At 37.8% G+C, this 17,181-nt stretch overlaps 1 protein-coding gene across 3 annotated transcripts in view; it reads right to left on the reverse strand.

The window, feature by feature from the left end:
• Positions 1–4,225: 4,225 nt before the first annotated feature.
• RBBP6 (retinoblastoma binding protein 6) overlaps positions 4,226–17,181 on the reverse strand; it is a 35,458-nt gene continuing 22,502 nt past the window's right edge. Inside the window, exons 9-18 of one of the 3 annotated variants that reach the window (XM_006753608.2) lie at positions 16,397–16,500; positions 15,937–16,271; positions 14,189–14,285; positions 13,981–14,059; positions 13,829–13,883; positions 12,421–12,489; positions 9,825–10,187; positions 9,437–9,538; positions 6,809–8,566; positions 4,226–6,248 (exon numbers count right to left, since the gene is read on the reverse strand). In XM_006753608.2, the coding sequence (XP_006753671.1) occupies positions 4,640–6,248; positions 6,809–8,566; positions 9,437–9,538; positions 9,825–10,187; positions 12,421–12,489; positions 13,829–13,883; positions 13,981–14,059; positions 14,189–14,285; positions 15,937–16,271; positions 16,397–16,500 (4,571 nt within the window). In that variant the 3' untranslated portion in view covers positions 4,226–4,639. The remainder of the gene's footprint in view (positions 6,249–6,808; positions 8,567–9,436; positions 9,539–9,824; positions 10,188–12,420; positions 12,490–13,828; positions 13,884–13,980; positions 14,060–14,188; positions 14,286–15,936; positions 16,272–16,396; positions 16,501–17,181) is intronic. The other 2 variants (XM_015563994.1, XM_006753609.2) reach the window with 2 other exon arrangements.

The following is a 17,181-nucleotide window of genomic DNA, read 5'->3' on the forward strand; positions in this document are numbered from 1 at the left end:
TTCCAAGCATTATTGGATGAAGATGTGTGTCAAACTCAAAAACAACTTGCAGAAAGATGAAACGTTGCTCAGCAAACAATTTCCGATCGTTTACAAGCAATGGGAACGATTTTAAAGGAAGGGAAACGGGTGCCACATCAACTGAACGAAAAGACAAACGGAAAACCGAAAAGTCATCAGTGAAATGTTGCTTCAACGGCACGAAAGAAAGTCTTTTTTGCATCCAATTGTGACTGGCGATGAAAAGTGGATTTATTTTGAGAATCCCAAACGCACAAAATCATGGGTTGATCCAGGTCAACCATCAACATGAACTGCAAGGCCAAATGGCTTCGGAAAGAAGACAATGCTCTGCGTTTGGTGGGATCAGAAGGGATGTGGTGTATTATGAGCTTCTAAAACCATTAATACTGATCACTACCGACAACAAATAATCAATTTGACCCATGCTTTGATCGTGAAAATGACCAGAATGTGCCAGAAGACACAGCAAAGTAATTTTGCTTCATGATGACGCCCCATCACACATTTTGAAACCAGTTAAAGACATGTTAAAAGATTTTGCCTGGGAAATATTAACCCACCCGCTATATTCACCAGACCTTGCTCCTTCAGGTGACCACTTGTTTGGATCGATGGCACACGCGCTTTGTGAGCAGCACTTCAAAACATACAAAGAAGTGGAGCATTGGGTCTCTGAATGGCTTGCCTCAAAAAAAGAAAAGTTCCATTGGGTAGGTATCCACAAATTACCTGAAAGACAGGGAAATGTGTAGCTAGCGATGGACATTACTTGGAATCAGAGGTCCTCAAACTTTTTAAACAGGGGGTCAGTTCACTGTCCCTCAGACCATTGGAGGGCCGGACTATAGTTTAAAAAAACAACTATGAACAAATTCCTATGCACACTGCACATATCTTATTTTGAAGTAAAAAAACAAAACGGGAACAAATACAATATTTGTATTTGCATGTGGCCCGTGGGCTGTAGTTTGAGGACCCCTGCTTTGAATAAAGCACTTTTGATGTTTCTCTTGAAATTATCTTGTTTCCTTTGATTATAAAATCCACATTATTAACCGGTACACCTAGTATATACATATCTATGCCTTAATGAGGCATTTTCTTTCTTTTTCTTTTTTTTTTTTACTAAAATGAGACCCGCTGAAGCCAGATTGGGTAAATGAGTTGTATAAAAGGATGCAGAAAAGGACAATCCTGAACCAGGGCTTTTGTTCTGCAGAGTCTTGTACAGTGATAGCATTCATTACAGACAGAAGAAAGTGGACAGATGGGGACACATGCATAAACCACTAACTAGCTTCCTACATCTCTGAAGTCCTGGCTTAACCGTTTCAGAGAGGATGTAGCTCCCTTCATTTGGCATGTGGAGACTAGCAAAGGAGTTATTTTTAGGTCCCTGATTGTCTTTCCAATTCCCTTGGTATGCTGGAGTAGTTAGGTATTGGAAGGGTTCTATTTTCTCAAGGATTACTCTCTGCCCTAGAAACAAGTGGCATACCAACAGGTTTTCAGGATGTTTGCAAAATGTAACTTCAAAGCTAAAAAAAATGCTTTCATTTTCCCAATTCTAACATTATTATGTGCAAGGCATAGTTTGGCTTCTGGAATTCAACCAGACACATTCCTTTTCAGGAGCTCACACTTAATCCAATGAGGGAGACGACCAGGCAGAGCCCATAGAAAACAATTTGGAGTGTCTCGACATTATATTCAGTGAGGCTGTGACTACTGCTCATGGGTGTGGGCAGGCAAGCGCTGTGAGGGAGTAATCCAAAAAAGAAGGGCTGACTCTTGAACAATGAATAGGAACCTGGGACAGGCAGAGGAAGGAAATTCCAGGCAGATGAAACAGCCCAGAACAGACTATTGGGAGATATATGGCCTTTTAGAGGACCAGAAAAACTGGGTGGATCTTCAACTTTGTCCAGCCCCTTCAGATGGCAGGGATGCGGACTGGTTAGGCACCAGACTTGAGTATCCAAGGGCTGGACAACCTTCATAGGCAGGGGATTTTCTGCTCAACACAGCATTACACATCATAAATCACTAGAATTTTTTAAAATATATTTTTTAATATATTTTTATTGATTTTAGAGGGAAAGGGAGAAATAGAAACATCAGTGATGAGAATCATGGTCTGCCTCCTGTATGCCCCCTACTGGGGATTGAACCCGCAACCTGGGCATGTGTCCTTGACCGGAATCGAACCTGGAACCCTTGTCTGCAGGCCAATGCTCTATCCACTGAGCCAAACAAGCTAGGGCAACCATTAGAATTTTTAGGGATCAAATAAATACAAGCAACTAGACAGTGCCTGGCAAAGTTATTTCTTAAATTTTCTTTCAAGTCTTTAATTTCATTAAGCAGTGCTCAGAACCCTTACCTAAGTTAGGGGTTAAACTGTTTAGGAAGAGCAAGATGGACCAAGGGAAGCAGGTTTGGGGATGTTATGTAGTTGAAGTGACGAGGTACAGGCAACCACAGACAGTAGAAAGAAGAGTGACTAAGGGATGAGTTGACACCTTAGTCCTGAACAAAGCCCAGAGGATGGCACTAAAAGATCAGATTGTAGACAAAATGTTGAGTTTAAAATTAGGAGGGTCACAGGTGATGACTCAGGAAAATTGTCTTAGGAGTGATCTGAAGTTAAGGGTTAGGTGAGCTTAAAAATTAAAGGACAATAAGCATAGGTAATGAAACTGACCCCACACAATGGAACTTGATAGTCCTGGGTGCCCAAATCCTGAGTGGGAGATACAATCTGGATATGGGTCCAGATGACTAGGAACTAGGAGTGTAGCCACTAGGAGTGGCTGGGTGGCTGTTAGTTGGAGCATTCCAGGTTTGATTCCAGGTCACGGCACATACCTAGGTTGCGAGTTAATCCCTGGTCAGGGCACGTAAGGGAGGCAATCAATTCATGTTTCTCTCATTGATGTTCATCTCTCTTTCCCCCTTCCTCTAAAATCAATAGACATGTCCTCAGGTGAAGATTAAAAAAGTGTCTGGCTCGGGTATCTAAAGCAGAAGTGTTAATATGTTTTGTGTGTGGGGTGGGCAAGGCTGGGAGTAGGCAGGACATCCAATCCCTAGTGATAAATGTCTGGGGAAAAACAAATATGACTTTAGAATCGTAACAAAAGCACAGCCCTTTAAAGGTAGCATTTCCCAAATTTAACGTAGTCCCGAACAACTTTCAGGATGATTTATGTCCCTTATATGACTTCTTTAAACTGCCCAATAGTTTTCCTTTATATATTAGAAACATATTTAAGAAAGTATACTTACATACCACCAGAAATCAGGTCCCCAAAACTGTACACAGTACTGGAGTCACACACACTCTGAAGGCACTACTTCAAGGCAAGGAGGCAGGTTAACAAGCCAACTGCTGCTGAGGTGCATCCTTTCTCCTCCCACCACACCTTCTAAATTTGTTTACATGGTTGCTTCCCAAGTGTCCTAAATCCAAATCTTCAATAGCTTCTTGCTGCCTACACTCCGCTTCATGAACCACAGCCATGAAGGAAATCCGTAAGTTGTATGAAGTGCTTCCGGACCTATTGCTGCTTGCTTCTGTGGACTGGGCACAGGTGCTGTGTGTTCTCTTTAGCTGGCACTTTACCAAGGCTCTAATACTCCATCAGGGTTTCAAGAAAAACACGACCATAAACAAATCACAATTCCTCATTCTAACATTCAAGTCCAGAAAAAACAAAGCAAAACAAAAAAAACTCAAGTCCTAACTTTTAATCACTATTTAAGATCTTTTGCTTGGCCAGTGTGGCTCAGTGGTTGATCATCAACCCATGAACCAAGAGGTTACTAGTTCATTCCCAGTCAGGGCACATGTCACAGTTGCTGCCTAAATCCCCACTGGGGGACATGCAGCAGGCAGCCAGCCAATCAATGTTCCTCTTTCATTAATGTTTCTCTCTCCATCCCTCACCCTTCCTCTAAATTAAGTAAAGATGTATTTTAAAAAAAAGACCCTTCTAGATTTATTCAACTGAATCTCCAATTAATGCTGATTTCTTACTTCTGGCCACCTACTACCCGCCCCAATAAAACACATCTTCTATGTTTACTTCAGAATTTTGTATGTTCAAGTCACCTTAAAGCCTCAAAGGGTATTTTAAATAGGGGAATGGAAGGAGAAAGACATAACACTTTCTTCAAATAATGTAATATTCCACATTTGAAAAGTTTCCTGAAAACTTTTATTGTAATCAAAAAGTGACATAACGGGGTTGTAATGAATTCAGCAAATCATTCTGCTGATATTTTAGAACTGATATCAGCTTTTGCCAGGCAATTAAAAAATTCAAATGTGAAAATTTCACAGTACAGTAAACTCCACCCCAACTAATTAATGGTGGTTAAAAATAATAGGTCCTAGCAAAACCTCTCATGTTACATGGTCACAACTCACAATTCTGTACAAAAGTTCGTGTTATAAAGCTCTGATGTAAAAATCAAATAATCAAGCAGCAATATTTTAAGTGCAGCACAGGGTCTTCCATATCATTATTTACAAGGCTTGAATCTCTTTACATTATAACAAAATTTAATACAGATGACTTAGTAATTAAGTCAATTTTTAAAATCTGTCCTTCTACACAGTGACAGATTTCACTTTTTGGTCATCTTTCTCCTTCTCCTTTTCCTTCTCCTTCTCCTTTTCCTTCTCCTTCTCTTTATCTTTATCTTTGCTCTTCTTTGATTTCTTTTTCTTGTGTTTGTGTTTCTGGCTTTTTTCCAATTCTGCTTCAGGGCCTGCATGTTTCTTATGCTTCTTATGTTTTTTATGTTTCTTGTGCTTTTTCTTTTCCTTCTTTTTCTTCTTCTTCTTGCTGTCCTGACTTTCTGCCGAGCTGGCACTGCTACTGTGGCTTCGAGTTTGGCTTCCAGAAGGGCTGTGACTTCTACTTGGACTAACACTGGGACTGCTCTGACTCTGGCTCCTGGTGACACCTGTCTGGCTGACGGCTGCTGTGTCCGGGCTCTCTTTTACTTTCTCTATGACTTTCTCTTTCAATTCCTTAGGAATTTTCCCGGAAGCATCTTCCTCTTTTATTACTGATGCATTGCTTTCACTGTCACTTTCATTATAATCTGGTTCAAAAGCAGCTTCATCAGTTTCTCTAGTTAAGTCAGAGCAAAGTCGAGAGGAGTGACTTAACTGGGGTTTAGGCTTGGCAGCACTCTTATCAATTTGCCCAGCAACCTGCTCTTTTTCAGTCTGTGGGTCTGGTGGATTAAGTATATACAGTAATTTATTGCCACTTGACTCTTTACTGTTCCTTGTTTCTAACATATGCTTCTCACGATCCTTACAAGGATTTTTATCTACAGATTTTGTCTCTTCACTTAAGCGTTTAGTATCAGAAGTGGCTTTATGATCATGCGGGTTTTTATCTCTTGAGGGACTAGGATTACTTTTCTTGGAATCTCCTGTTCCTTTTTTAGGCAAATCTCTCTCCTCCCTTGGCTTAGTTTTCTGTCCAGATGCAGAATCTTTGCTCCGGGAAGGAGAGTCTTTTCTTCTTGTTAATTCATTCCGTTCATCTCTACGTTTGGAACTTGAATATTCTCTGCTGTCATAGTCCATTTTTTTGTCTCTACTGGGAGTAAAGTCTCTATTTGAGGAACCTCTAGTGGAATCATGCTTATCTGAAGTTCTAGTCTCTTTGGAAGATTGAGACAAACTTTTAAAATTACCTTGTTCATTGAGACGGTCCAAATTACTATCTTTCTCTGGCTGAGTGCTGCTCTTCCTCTTTTCAGGATTTTCCTTCTCCAACACTGAATGATCTCTCTCTTTGGTTTTCCCTTTTTCACTAGATGCAGAGGTTTTTGAACCTTTGATTTCATGTTGTATGATTTCATGGCTCACTTCCTTGGTGAGTTTTGGAAGTTTCTCTGCTGGCTCGCTTTCTTTTTCAGTATACTTGACTGTATTTGCTGGTTTAGTGCTAACATTTTTTATAACACTGGCAGGTTTTCCTACACTTGACACAGGCTGTGTGGCTTTAACATCTTCTTCCTCAGATTCAAAGTCATCTTTATCCCATTTGGACTGAGGGACCTGAATCATAATAATGACATCTTCAGCCGGAGCTGTATTATCGTTATTATATTCTTCCATAGTTTTGATGACAGTTCGCTTTGTATCTGTTTTTTCTTCAGATTTTCTCACAGGACTGCCTCCAGTTGAACTCGTACTAAAAAGAAATAAAATATTTTCAATTAATGAAGAATTTACTTTTATTAAAACACATAAATATAAAAAGGCTAATCCATGATGTTTCTCTGCTGTTTCACGTGGCTCAGCTGTTTGGGCATTGCCCCATGCACCAAAAGATTGTTGATTCAATTTCCAGTCAGGGTACATACCCTGGTTGCAGGCTCAATCCATGGTGCGGGGTATGTGTGTGTATGTGTGTGTGTGCGTGCACATGCACGCAGGAGGTAGCCAATTAATGTTTTGCTCTCACATTGATATCTCTCTCCCTCCCTTTCTAAAAAAAAAAAAATCAATGAAAATATTAAAAAACCACACATTTAACTTCCAAAAGGAATAAGTCTACTCTAACAAAGATATAAATTGTTTAAGCACATGACTGCATAAACACAATGACTCACCCCCAAAACTGACTGACTTAAAAGCTTATCTTTAAAGTAAACCAGCCCAATCCCCAATATCAAAACGCATTCTTAATTAACATATTCCACTTTTAAAGAAAATTCTCTCCCAAAACACCCACCCACCCATATCAAGTACCTGGTATAATCCACAAGAGTAGAGCTGGATCCTTCAGTTCCAGTTACTTTTCGTCTGACCTTTCCTTTGACTTTTTCTTGTTTAACTTTGCTAGATGATGACTCCAATTTTTCAGAGGTTTCTTTTGTATTAGATATATTTTCTGTACTTCCAATTTTTTTACCAGTTTCTCTGTTGAGCTTAATTTTTTTGGCTGGGGCTGTTGATGATGAAGTTTTGTCCTTTTCAGGGGTCCTATCCATCTTTTCAATATCAGGTTCCATTTTGCGTTTTGGCGATGGCTTCACTACTTCACTTACTTCGAGCTTAGATGCTTTCATTGAAGATGATTCAAAGTCTTTCTCTACACCTTTCTCTTCAGTTTTTCTTTTTCTTTTTTCTCCTTTGCTGTCAAGAGGCTTACTTTTCTCAGTAGGCTTCTTGGCCTTGTCTTCCTTACTAGTTAGTTTTTCTGACTTGACATCTTTGGAATAGTCTTTCTTCACTTTTTCCTCTTTGATAGGTTTTGTCTCTTGGTGTTCTTTTGATGACTTAGAGTGAGCTTTTCTGGGGGTGCCAATGGCCTTTTCATCTTTTTGAGAGGAAGATGATGACTTAGCACTGTCAGTCTTTGGAGTCTCCTCTTTGGCTTTTTTAGGCGGAGGTTCAGATCGAGGAGATTTTTCACGCTCTCCCTCTAGTTTTTCTTGGGATCCCTTAGCAGGTTTTACATTTTCTTTTTTGGACACAGAAGATCCATCATTTTTTCGTTTGGTCTTATCTCCTTTTGCTTTTGGCTTATCTTTTTCTCTCCTTTCTTTTTCAGACACTGATTTAAAAGTGATGGATTCTGCATCCATTGGTTCATCTCTAACTGGTGTAGCATCATCTCTACTCGGAAGAACAAATAATGAGTCTGTTTTAGTTTCCTCGCCACTTGTAGGTTCTCTTGATTTTCTAGAAGGTTCTAACAACTCTGGGTTTAGAAAGCCTTCACTTTCTTCCCCCTTTCTCCGCCTTCGATGTTTCTTGTGTTTACTTCCTTTACCATCTCCTGCAGCACTGTCACTCTCCTTTTCTTTTGACTTTGTATTATCCTTCTGATTGTGACTGTCTCTTGTTGAAAGCTTTTCTGGATAGTTGCTACCACCTATGTTTCGACTTCTATGACTTTGTCCACCCGAATAATCTTCTCTGCGGCCCCTTGTAAAGGGAGAATTCCTGATATTAAGTGGTAAAAACCTCTCTGGAGAAAAGTTCTCTCTATTTGCTGATGGTCGAGGCTGTGCTCCAGCAGCGTAACCTTTGTAGTATTTTTCATACCACTCTCTGTATTTTCTCTCCCATTCTCGGTAACGCTCTTTTTCAAATGGGTCTCTAAAGTCAACACTCCTCCCATAATAAGCTTTTATGTCATATGGTGGTGGAACTTCTCTGTATCTATTAAAATATTCACGTTCTGCTTCCCCTTGTGGTACAGTACGTTTATTTGGAGACTGTCCCCTAAATGCTTGAGGGGACCTTGATCGTGAATGATATCGTCTATATAGTGGTGACCTTGACCTAGATCGATGATATCCATGAGATCTAGACCTTGAGCGGTAATTTCGACTCTTGCCTCTGCCTCTTCTGGGGTATGGAGGTGATCGCGAATAGGAACGAGAGTGTGAGCGGCTAAATGATCGAGAATAAGAACGTGACCGCGTTGAACCAGATCTTGATTTAGAGTAAGTATAAGAACTTCTGGAGTATGAGGAACCACTATAGGGAGATTTAGACCTAAAAACAAAAACAAAACAACAGTTGGACAGTTGAGAAATATATACAAAATAAAACACAGACTCTCAGATTCTAGCATGCTTCTCCTTAGGGTTCTATCTTTATATCAAATTTCATCTTGGATGATTAAAGAGGCACAGTGGCCTTTATTGGAATGGAATAAAATACACTATGCAAAGGTCAGATCAATCACTTGTTACAAAACAAAAGTGAAACCTTAACAATTAGAGTGAAGTGCATTAATGTACCGTGAGTTATATGAGCTAATAAACTTAACATTTAAAAAAATGCCAATTATGTTTAAATTTTACTTCCTATTTGCTCATTTAAATATGAGCAATATCTTTTATCCTATGTTGGCCAATATAATCTAGCTTTAAAAGAAACTGCATTTCAAATGTAAGCTTAAAAAATAAGTCTTTTAAACAAACTTCCAGGGAATTTTTATAGTAATTCAGTTTTTCTATCAATAAAGCAACTTGTATTCTATCATACATCATCATAATTACACAGGTTAATGTTCCAGCAAGAAGCTGTAGCCTTAAGTAACAGTGTCCTCATATATGTGCTTTGGCTATTCCCCTATTTCTTTCCTTCCACAAACATTTCCCAATTATTTCACATTATAAATAAAGTTCAAGGGACAAGGGTACTTTAATCCCCATAACTGCTAGTTCTACACAATAGAATTGACATTGAGACATTATTTCAATAAAAGGATATTGGGAAATAAGCTACATCTCCATTTCTATATATCTAGACCGAATCAGAAAAACTCTGTAAGTGCAGTGTTATTTATAGCCATAGCTAATCCCTGGATAGGCAAAGTCCCATTTGTAATTCTGTTGTGAAGGCTTGCAAAACACTAACCTGGAAAATGAGCGCCTACGCTCCTTTTGAATCTTTTTGTATTCCATCAATTCCTTAGCAAAATCATTTGTAAACTCATCTAGCTTGGACTTTTTCTTTTCCCTATTAAAATAAAGTTAAAGAGTGAAAGTTAACAAAAACCATTTAAGAAAACTAACAAGACAAATGTAATTAGACCATGAATGAAATGAATGAAATTGCCATTAGTTTTCCACTTTAAAACTACAGATAACTAGGAATCCCTGAGGAAGTTGCTTGTATGGCTTTGGTTCGATTTCTACGTGATTTTTCTTGTACTAACTGGAAACAATGGAAAATGTTTCCATAGATACCTGTTTAAGGTTACATCAGAAAATGAAAGTGTATAATTTCAAATGAACACACTTACTCTTCTTTTAGCCGTCGCTGCTCTCTATAGAATTCTTCCCTGGACAGAGGTGGTGCTTGTGTTGTTGGGATGGTATTTGAGTGAGCAGTCTGCACTCCTGATGATACCCAAGGTGTTGATAAATTGGCTGGCGCTGGAGGGAACCCGGGAGGAGGGACGCTATACCCAGCAGGTGGTGGCTGGCCAGGAGGAAACTGAGGAGAAAACTGTGGTGGAGGAACACCTGGAGGGAGAGGCAGTGTATGTGGAGGAGGTGGGTACAGAGGAGGGGGTGGAACAGGCACAAAAACTGGAGCTGTTGGTAGTGATGGGCCTTGAGTTCTCTGTGATCTTTCGCTGTGGTGTCGTCCACGGTTTATACTTCTGGAGAAATAAAAATTCCAAGATGTTATTCCTTCAAAGTAAAATCACCTGAGATAAGTAAGTTTGTCTTTTCTATCCATAATTATTTTCAAACTTATAAACAATGGATTAGAATAAGAACACTGATATCACTTATATGTACCATCATTTACATATAAAAATAATTATAAAGGCTACCTAGGGACTGAAATGATGTAAGTATACGGGGCCTTCTCTATACAGCCCAGGTATACTTAAAAGTTTCTTTTGTAAAGTTCAGATTTATTATCACCCTACAACTATCTCATTAGTTCCTAATTTTTCCTTTAAAGGAACTAGCTGACAGGTTACTATTTCTGCAATAAAGGCACTTAGTTCTCCCCAAAATGTCTTCCCAGACCTAAAGTTTAAAAGGAGGAAAAACACTTCGTATAATTTTTGAGGGAAGAAGTGGGTAAAGACCCTTCAAAGTACAATAAATTACTAGTTTTAAAATTTGTAATGAATAATTGAAAATTACACTGCTTTTTCTCAAAGGTTTAGGTCAAAATAACAGTGATGGCCAAAGTTTCTGATTTGTGCCTCATCAAAGAAATAATGGCTTCTTTAAAAGTGTGGGGTTCTTGCCCTGGCTAGAGTGTCATTCATGCAATGAAGGGTTTCGGGTTTGATTCCCAGTCAGGGCACATACCCAGGTTGCGGGTTTGATCTCTGGTTGGGGCACTTGCGTGAGGCAACCGATCGATGTTTCTCTTTCTCTCTCTCTCTTCTTCTCTCTCTAAAATCAATGAAAAACATATCCTCAGGTAAGAATTAAAAAATAATGATAATAAAATAAAACAGTGAATTTCTTTCTGTTAAACTAAAGATTCTTTAAATTATAGCTCACTAATATAAAGTAGTAGCAGGAGGGGTGCTTAGATTTTAAGCCTCTTTTCAGAGTCTGATTTAGTAAATATTATTTTCCATTAATGTGATCTGTAAGTAAGTACTAGTTTACTTTCAGAAACTTATCAATTCTTAATGGAGCACTAGAAAATACAGTAAAACGTCAATATAATGGACTAATTTGGGTGAGGGGTTGTCCATTAAAGCTGAAAGACCATTATATAGTAAAAATAAAGTAGGTTTTTTGAATGTGTATGACAAGAAAACTGACAAATTAGTTTACCTGTTTATACTTATGTAGACATGTCTAATTAAAATTAAGTATGCATAAAAGTTTAATTTCACAGAAAAGTCTTTAAATTTATACTGAATAGGTCTAGCAAATGTGTTCATTCACCAGTTACCAAGAATAAACAAATGCACATGCCTGGGGCATGGCTTAGCATGTGAGAACATGGGCTGGCATGTGTGAAAACTGCTGCAAAAAGTCACACCACATGATAACAGAAACAACTGCTTCATGCAATGCAGTGTGGTCATGTGCTAATCACTTGAAGAACATTATTTACAAGCAGTGACTCTTGGATTTAAAAATGTAGATTTGTAATTGTAGATATGTAATATTTATTTATGTTGGCAAAATTACTAATGTTTTTTCTAACGAATGGCCTATTCGATAAAATTCGTTAAAAATTACAGTGAATTAATAACAAAAATGACCTGTTAATCTAATTATAAGCAAATCTTGGTTAAAAGCATTTAAAAATTAACAGGGTATTAATCTTCATATATGACATACAAACAGGAAATTTTGTCTGTTAAGTCCAGGTCCACAAAATCACCTTTACTAATCCTGTCATAAAGTTAACTTGGAGAACCCTTTATCCTGGTGGTGTGTGAGTATGACCTATTTACTTGTTAGATTAGTACAGCTTGTTCCTGTGCAGGGCACGAGCTCCTAACAACATTCTCCTGGCCTCTTCTTTTCGAAAAGAAAAAAAAGACTTGGACAATTGGGTCTAGAAGAGAAATAAATACAATGCTTCACACTTGGGAGCTTTGGGCACTGAGCTGATTAACTGAAATACGCTCTGGGCCTTAATGACTTCCTTCTACCCTCAAAAGAGTATGTAAGCCAACAATCTGCTGTGTGCTGACAGAGAGAAAGCAGTCGACTGATGTTGGGAAGGAGCCTTAAAACCATAATTAAAATACTAGCATAATCCATTTTTCTTAGACTTCTTAAGGGCAATCAACTACTGAGGACTAAAGTAAGTGTAAACTATAACTGTGCTTTAATTTCTCTGTGTTATATTTTTGAGTGTGTCATCAGATTAGTGTTTTTCAAGAATTTTAGCAAGCCTACCTGTAGCAACTCCTTTCTCCCCTCCTAATTTGCTGTGGCGGAGAAACCAGATATCCAAGCTTGTTGGAACTGTATGGAAAGAAAGATAAAATAAGCTTGATTATAACACATTACCTTTTTAGTGTGTATACATTAACTTTACTTTGAAAATGTTTCTTACTCCCTGTTCCCAACTCTTGCAAGTTCCTGATAGAAAGGTATGAGCAAGGTTAACATTTACTTTAACTAATTTTTCTGATTAATGTGTTTAACAATAATGACACCTCAATATAGACTATTTTCTGTAATATTATATTCAATTAGCATTCTATAAGTTAGTCTGTGAACTCATTGTTACAGAAAAGAAACAAAGCCCTTACCTGCCGGGCAATGTGTAGGCATTTTATATGTTGAGGTAGGCAGTACCAATCAACTTCTATAGATAAGGAAATAGGCTGAGAGGTGTCCCACTGCCCACTGTCATGTCGCTAGTATATGGAAGAGCTGGGATTCAAACCCGTTCTACCTGTCTGCAAAGCCCACATTTTCCCTAATATGTTCCATTAGTCTCTTATTTAAATATTTTATAGAAGATATTTGGTTTATCTTTCAAACAAAATAATCAAAATTTTAGAATATAAGCCAGTTTATACATATATGTAAGCCTGTTAATATGAATTATATAAGCAGAAATGATTGTATATATAGAAAGATAATAAATACCGATTTTTAATATGCTATAAGATCAAAGTTCATTGTATTTCAGGGTAGAAAACCATATAAATATTAATATGCAGTAAAATGACACTAACACAGACTATTCAAAATGAGAAATTTTGTGTTGTGTGGGCTTTCATCTCGGTACGTATTTACTTATTCAAATTTTGAACATCCAAATTAAGAACAGGAAGAAGTTTAATCAGTTAGGATAAGTGAGTCAGTATTTAAACTATTCTTTCAAGTTATTCTTATCTATTCATTAAGGTCCTGTCAATATCACCATTTGTTAAGACATAAAAATAAAAGGAATTTATAAGATTTTAAATTTTAAAAAAGAATTACTTATTCTTTTAAAAAAGAATTCTTCATAATTTTGAATTTGTGATATTTTACATAAAAACCATGGTAACATGACATATAAGAGTTAGCAAAAGACATTCATCAATACAATGTCTAGATCAGGGATCCTCAAACTTTTTAAATAGGGGGCCAGTTCACTGTCCTATAGTTTAAAAAAAAACTATAAACAAATTCCTATGCACACTGCACATATCTTATTTTGAAGTAAAAAAACAAAATGGGAACAAATACAATATTTGTATTTGCATGTGGCCCGCGGGTCGTAGTTTGAGGACCCCTGGTCTAGATTATAGTTTCCATTATCTAGCTCAAAGCAATCAGCTGAAGATTATTTTAAACATATACTTACTGCTCCCAACCTGGTCTACCACCACCTGGACGAGCAGCATTTATTCTTACTGGACCTTGGAAGCAAAAATCAACAAGAACAGTAAGTAAATATTTTATTGTGTTTAGAAAAAGTTATAGGAAAAACTTTCAAACCAGAATGATTTTACTCACCAGTTGTAGGGATCAACTGTCCATGCAATAATGACTGTCCAAGCAAAGATGGGGTTCCAAGCACAGGCACCTGGTAACCCTTTAGGAAAAAAAAAACACAAATAAAAAATAGTTTTTAACAAATAGTTAAACAAACAAGCACCTCAAAACAGAAAAACTCTATTGTTAAAAAAAAAAGTCTATAAATTTAAAAGCCAGTAAAACTTACTTTCTCCTCCATAAGGGCAGTAATTGCTATTGAAGAGGTTCCCTTTGAATGTTCTGAGGCAAGGGCTGCAGCTGGCAATATTTTATTATCGGAATCCCTAAAAAACAATAATTTACAATACACTAAAAAGTTATCAGACATGGAGGATTGAGAGTAAAAGTTACAACTATTTTTGCATCCTCTGCACTAAGATGAGTTAAATCAAAGATGATGAAAACTTCTGAGGAAGGTGAGAGACTGGACTTTTAGAGTCCTTCACATACAAGTGAAAAGTCAAAAGAAGAAACCTCAAGAAGCACCATCAAGGATTTATGATGGATATGATAGAAATCAGTTAAGTTTTAACAATAAAGCTTGAAAAAAAAGAAGCTCAAAGTGTGGTACACACACACACAATACAGAATCAAGATTAAATTCTACTTCTAAATCTGCCAATAAATTAAAGGGGGCAATTTTCAGATAATCAAATGAACTCTGGGCTTTATTCCCACTGTTAATCAAATGAAAGGCTAACCTACCTATCAGTGGGATTTCTTACATATACATGTGAAGGTCCCACCCCTGAAGATTTTGCTCCGGCATGCCTGGAACAGGCCCCTGGCGTCACTCTATACCCCGGTTGAGGCCTATGCGGGAGGCAACCCGTTGACAGGTTGTTTTTTCCTCTCTCTCCATCAATAAGAACAATAAAACACCAACATATCCTCAGGTGAGGATAAAAAAAACCCACCACCCAACAACCCACAACTGGTTGACCTTTTAAGAATTTATGGCCGAAACCGGTTTGGCTCAGTGGATAGAGCATCAGCCTGTGGACTGAAAGGTCCCAGGTTCGATTCCGGTCAAGGGCATGTACCTGGGTTGCGGGCACATCCCCAGTGGGGGATGTGCAGGAGGCGGCTGATCGATGTTTCTCTCTCCCCAATGTTTCTAGCTCTCTATCTCTCTCCCTTCCTCTCTGTAAAAAATCAGTAAAATATATTTAAAAAAAAAAAAAAAGAATTTATGAACTGCTGGATTACATGGTCAAAGGTCACTTTTATTTCTTAAGCGGAAATATTTAAATAAATCTTCACTACTTTTCTAGGTAATTATGTTCCAAAACAATGATTATTGCTGACCTCTCTACCTCTACCAATGTTTTATGCTCCCTTCCTCTGCCTTCAAAATTGTTCTTAGTTCTGCTCATATCTGTTTATTTCTAATACATTAGTATGACCACAAGTCAAGTCAACTAATGGACTGCTGAGCTGTGACGGGATACAATTCAACATGTAAAAGGGGGTGTTGGCAACCTGCAGTTTGTTGTTGTTTTTTTTAAATATATATTTTATTGATTTTTTACAGAGAGAAAGGGAGAGGGATAAAGAGTTAGAAACATCGATGAGAGAGAAACATTGATCAGCTGCTTCCTGCACACCTCCTCATGGGGATGTGCCCGCAACCAAGGTACATGCCCTTGACCAGAATCAAACCTGGGACCCTTGAGTCCGCAGGCCGACGCTCTATCCACTGAGTCAAACCAGTCAGGGCAACTTGCAGTTTTTTACTTTGGGATGTTTAATCATGGCCAATCAACCTCTTCCTCAAATTAAGATTAAGCCATTTCTTACAAGTTGCCCACCTTGCTGAGCACAGTGGTCCACAAGGACATACAAACTGCAGGTCACTACAGCAACCATTAAAATATACATAAAAACCACATTACTGTTCTCACTTGTTTCCTAACACTGGGAATCCAGACTTACCGGAAAGGCCCATCTGATTTTTCTGAGTGGACGGATATGGAGACCGTTGCAGTTATATCAGGTACAGGCGCTGGGGTAGATGAATTTCCAGGCACAGCAGGGGCTAAGGAAGACTGACTAGAAGTTAATGAAGATATAGAGGGAGCCGGGTGGCCTGATGAAGACGTCACTGGAATCATCAGAGGATCTTGTTGTCTTGATATTGGAGATCTCATCAGAGGTTGTAGGTTCCGCTGAATGAGTGGTCTCGGAGGCGGTACTGGGGGTGGGGGTGGGGGTAACTGTTTCCGTAGTCTTTTTGTATAACCAGTTTCATTTTTGAAGTTATTAACAGCCTAGACACCAAACATAAAAATGCAGAAAATGTAATGCAGTGTTTACGCAAGTAGTTAAATCAATTAAAAGATTCAAATATTTTTTCATAAAAGTGTTATTATAAAAGGAATAGAAAGACAGCTACCTGTCGCAAGAATTTATTGGCAATTAAAGCATCAGGAGAGACATCATTTTGATGACACGTTGGGCATGTATGGTCCTCTGATTCCAAGAGTGCTGTTCTTATACCTATATATAACATTTTAAATATTAATGATAGGACTGTCCAGTTACAGTACTGTTTTCCAAGCACATTATCACTAATCATTTCTAGTCTCTTGCCTCATAGTACTCTGCTCTAACTTCTTTCTGCCTTAAAACAGACATCATGAATTTAAACATTTAAATTTTTGAAAAAAGCATTCTTTCTTAAATACTTTTCTCTTTGTTGAGTTAGTAATTGGAATATTACAGGAAAAATTAGTCTTAAAAAAAGAACTTTCTATGGCTTACTAGGGTTTTATAAGAAACAGAAACATTATTCAGTCAAAGAGACCAGAGACATCTATAGCACAGTAAGTAGGAGTAACACTGAATTACAGATTCGCTGACTATGTTCCAGTGTAATAAAAAAATTCAGTAACAAGTGGTTTGCTAAATCCAAGACACACTCGGAAAGAAGTCTGAAGTGACCTCCTCTCTTGACTTTAGTCTGCACTACAGAGGCCCCCAAATACATTTATAGTTCAAAACTAGCTTTAGAAATGAAAAAGGCCAGAGTAGTGAAACTTTCAGATGATGCCATTTTTATTTCAGTAAGAAGGGACAAACTTAGGATGAGTGGCAGAAAATAAAAAAGTGCTAATATGAGTATCAGGAAAAAAAGCTTTAAGTAACCACATGACAAAATATTGGTATTTATTTACAAAG

This window comes from Myotis davidii, unplaced genomic scaffold, assembly GCF_000327345.1.
Source record: "Myotis davidii unplaced genomic scaffold, ASM32734v1 scaffold150, whole genome shotgun sequence".
Classification (NCBI taxonomy): domain Eukaryota; kingdom Metazoa; phylum Chordata; class Mammalia; order Chiroptera; family Vespertilionidae; genus Myotis; species Myotis davidii.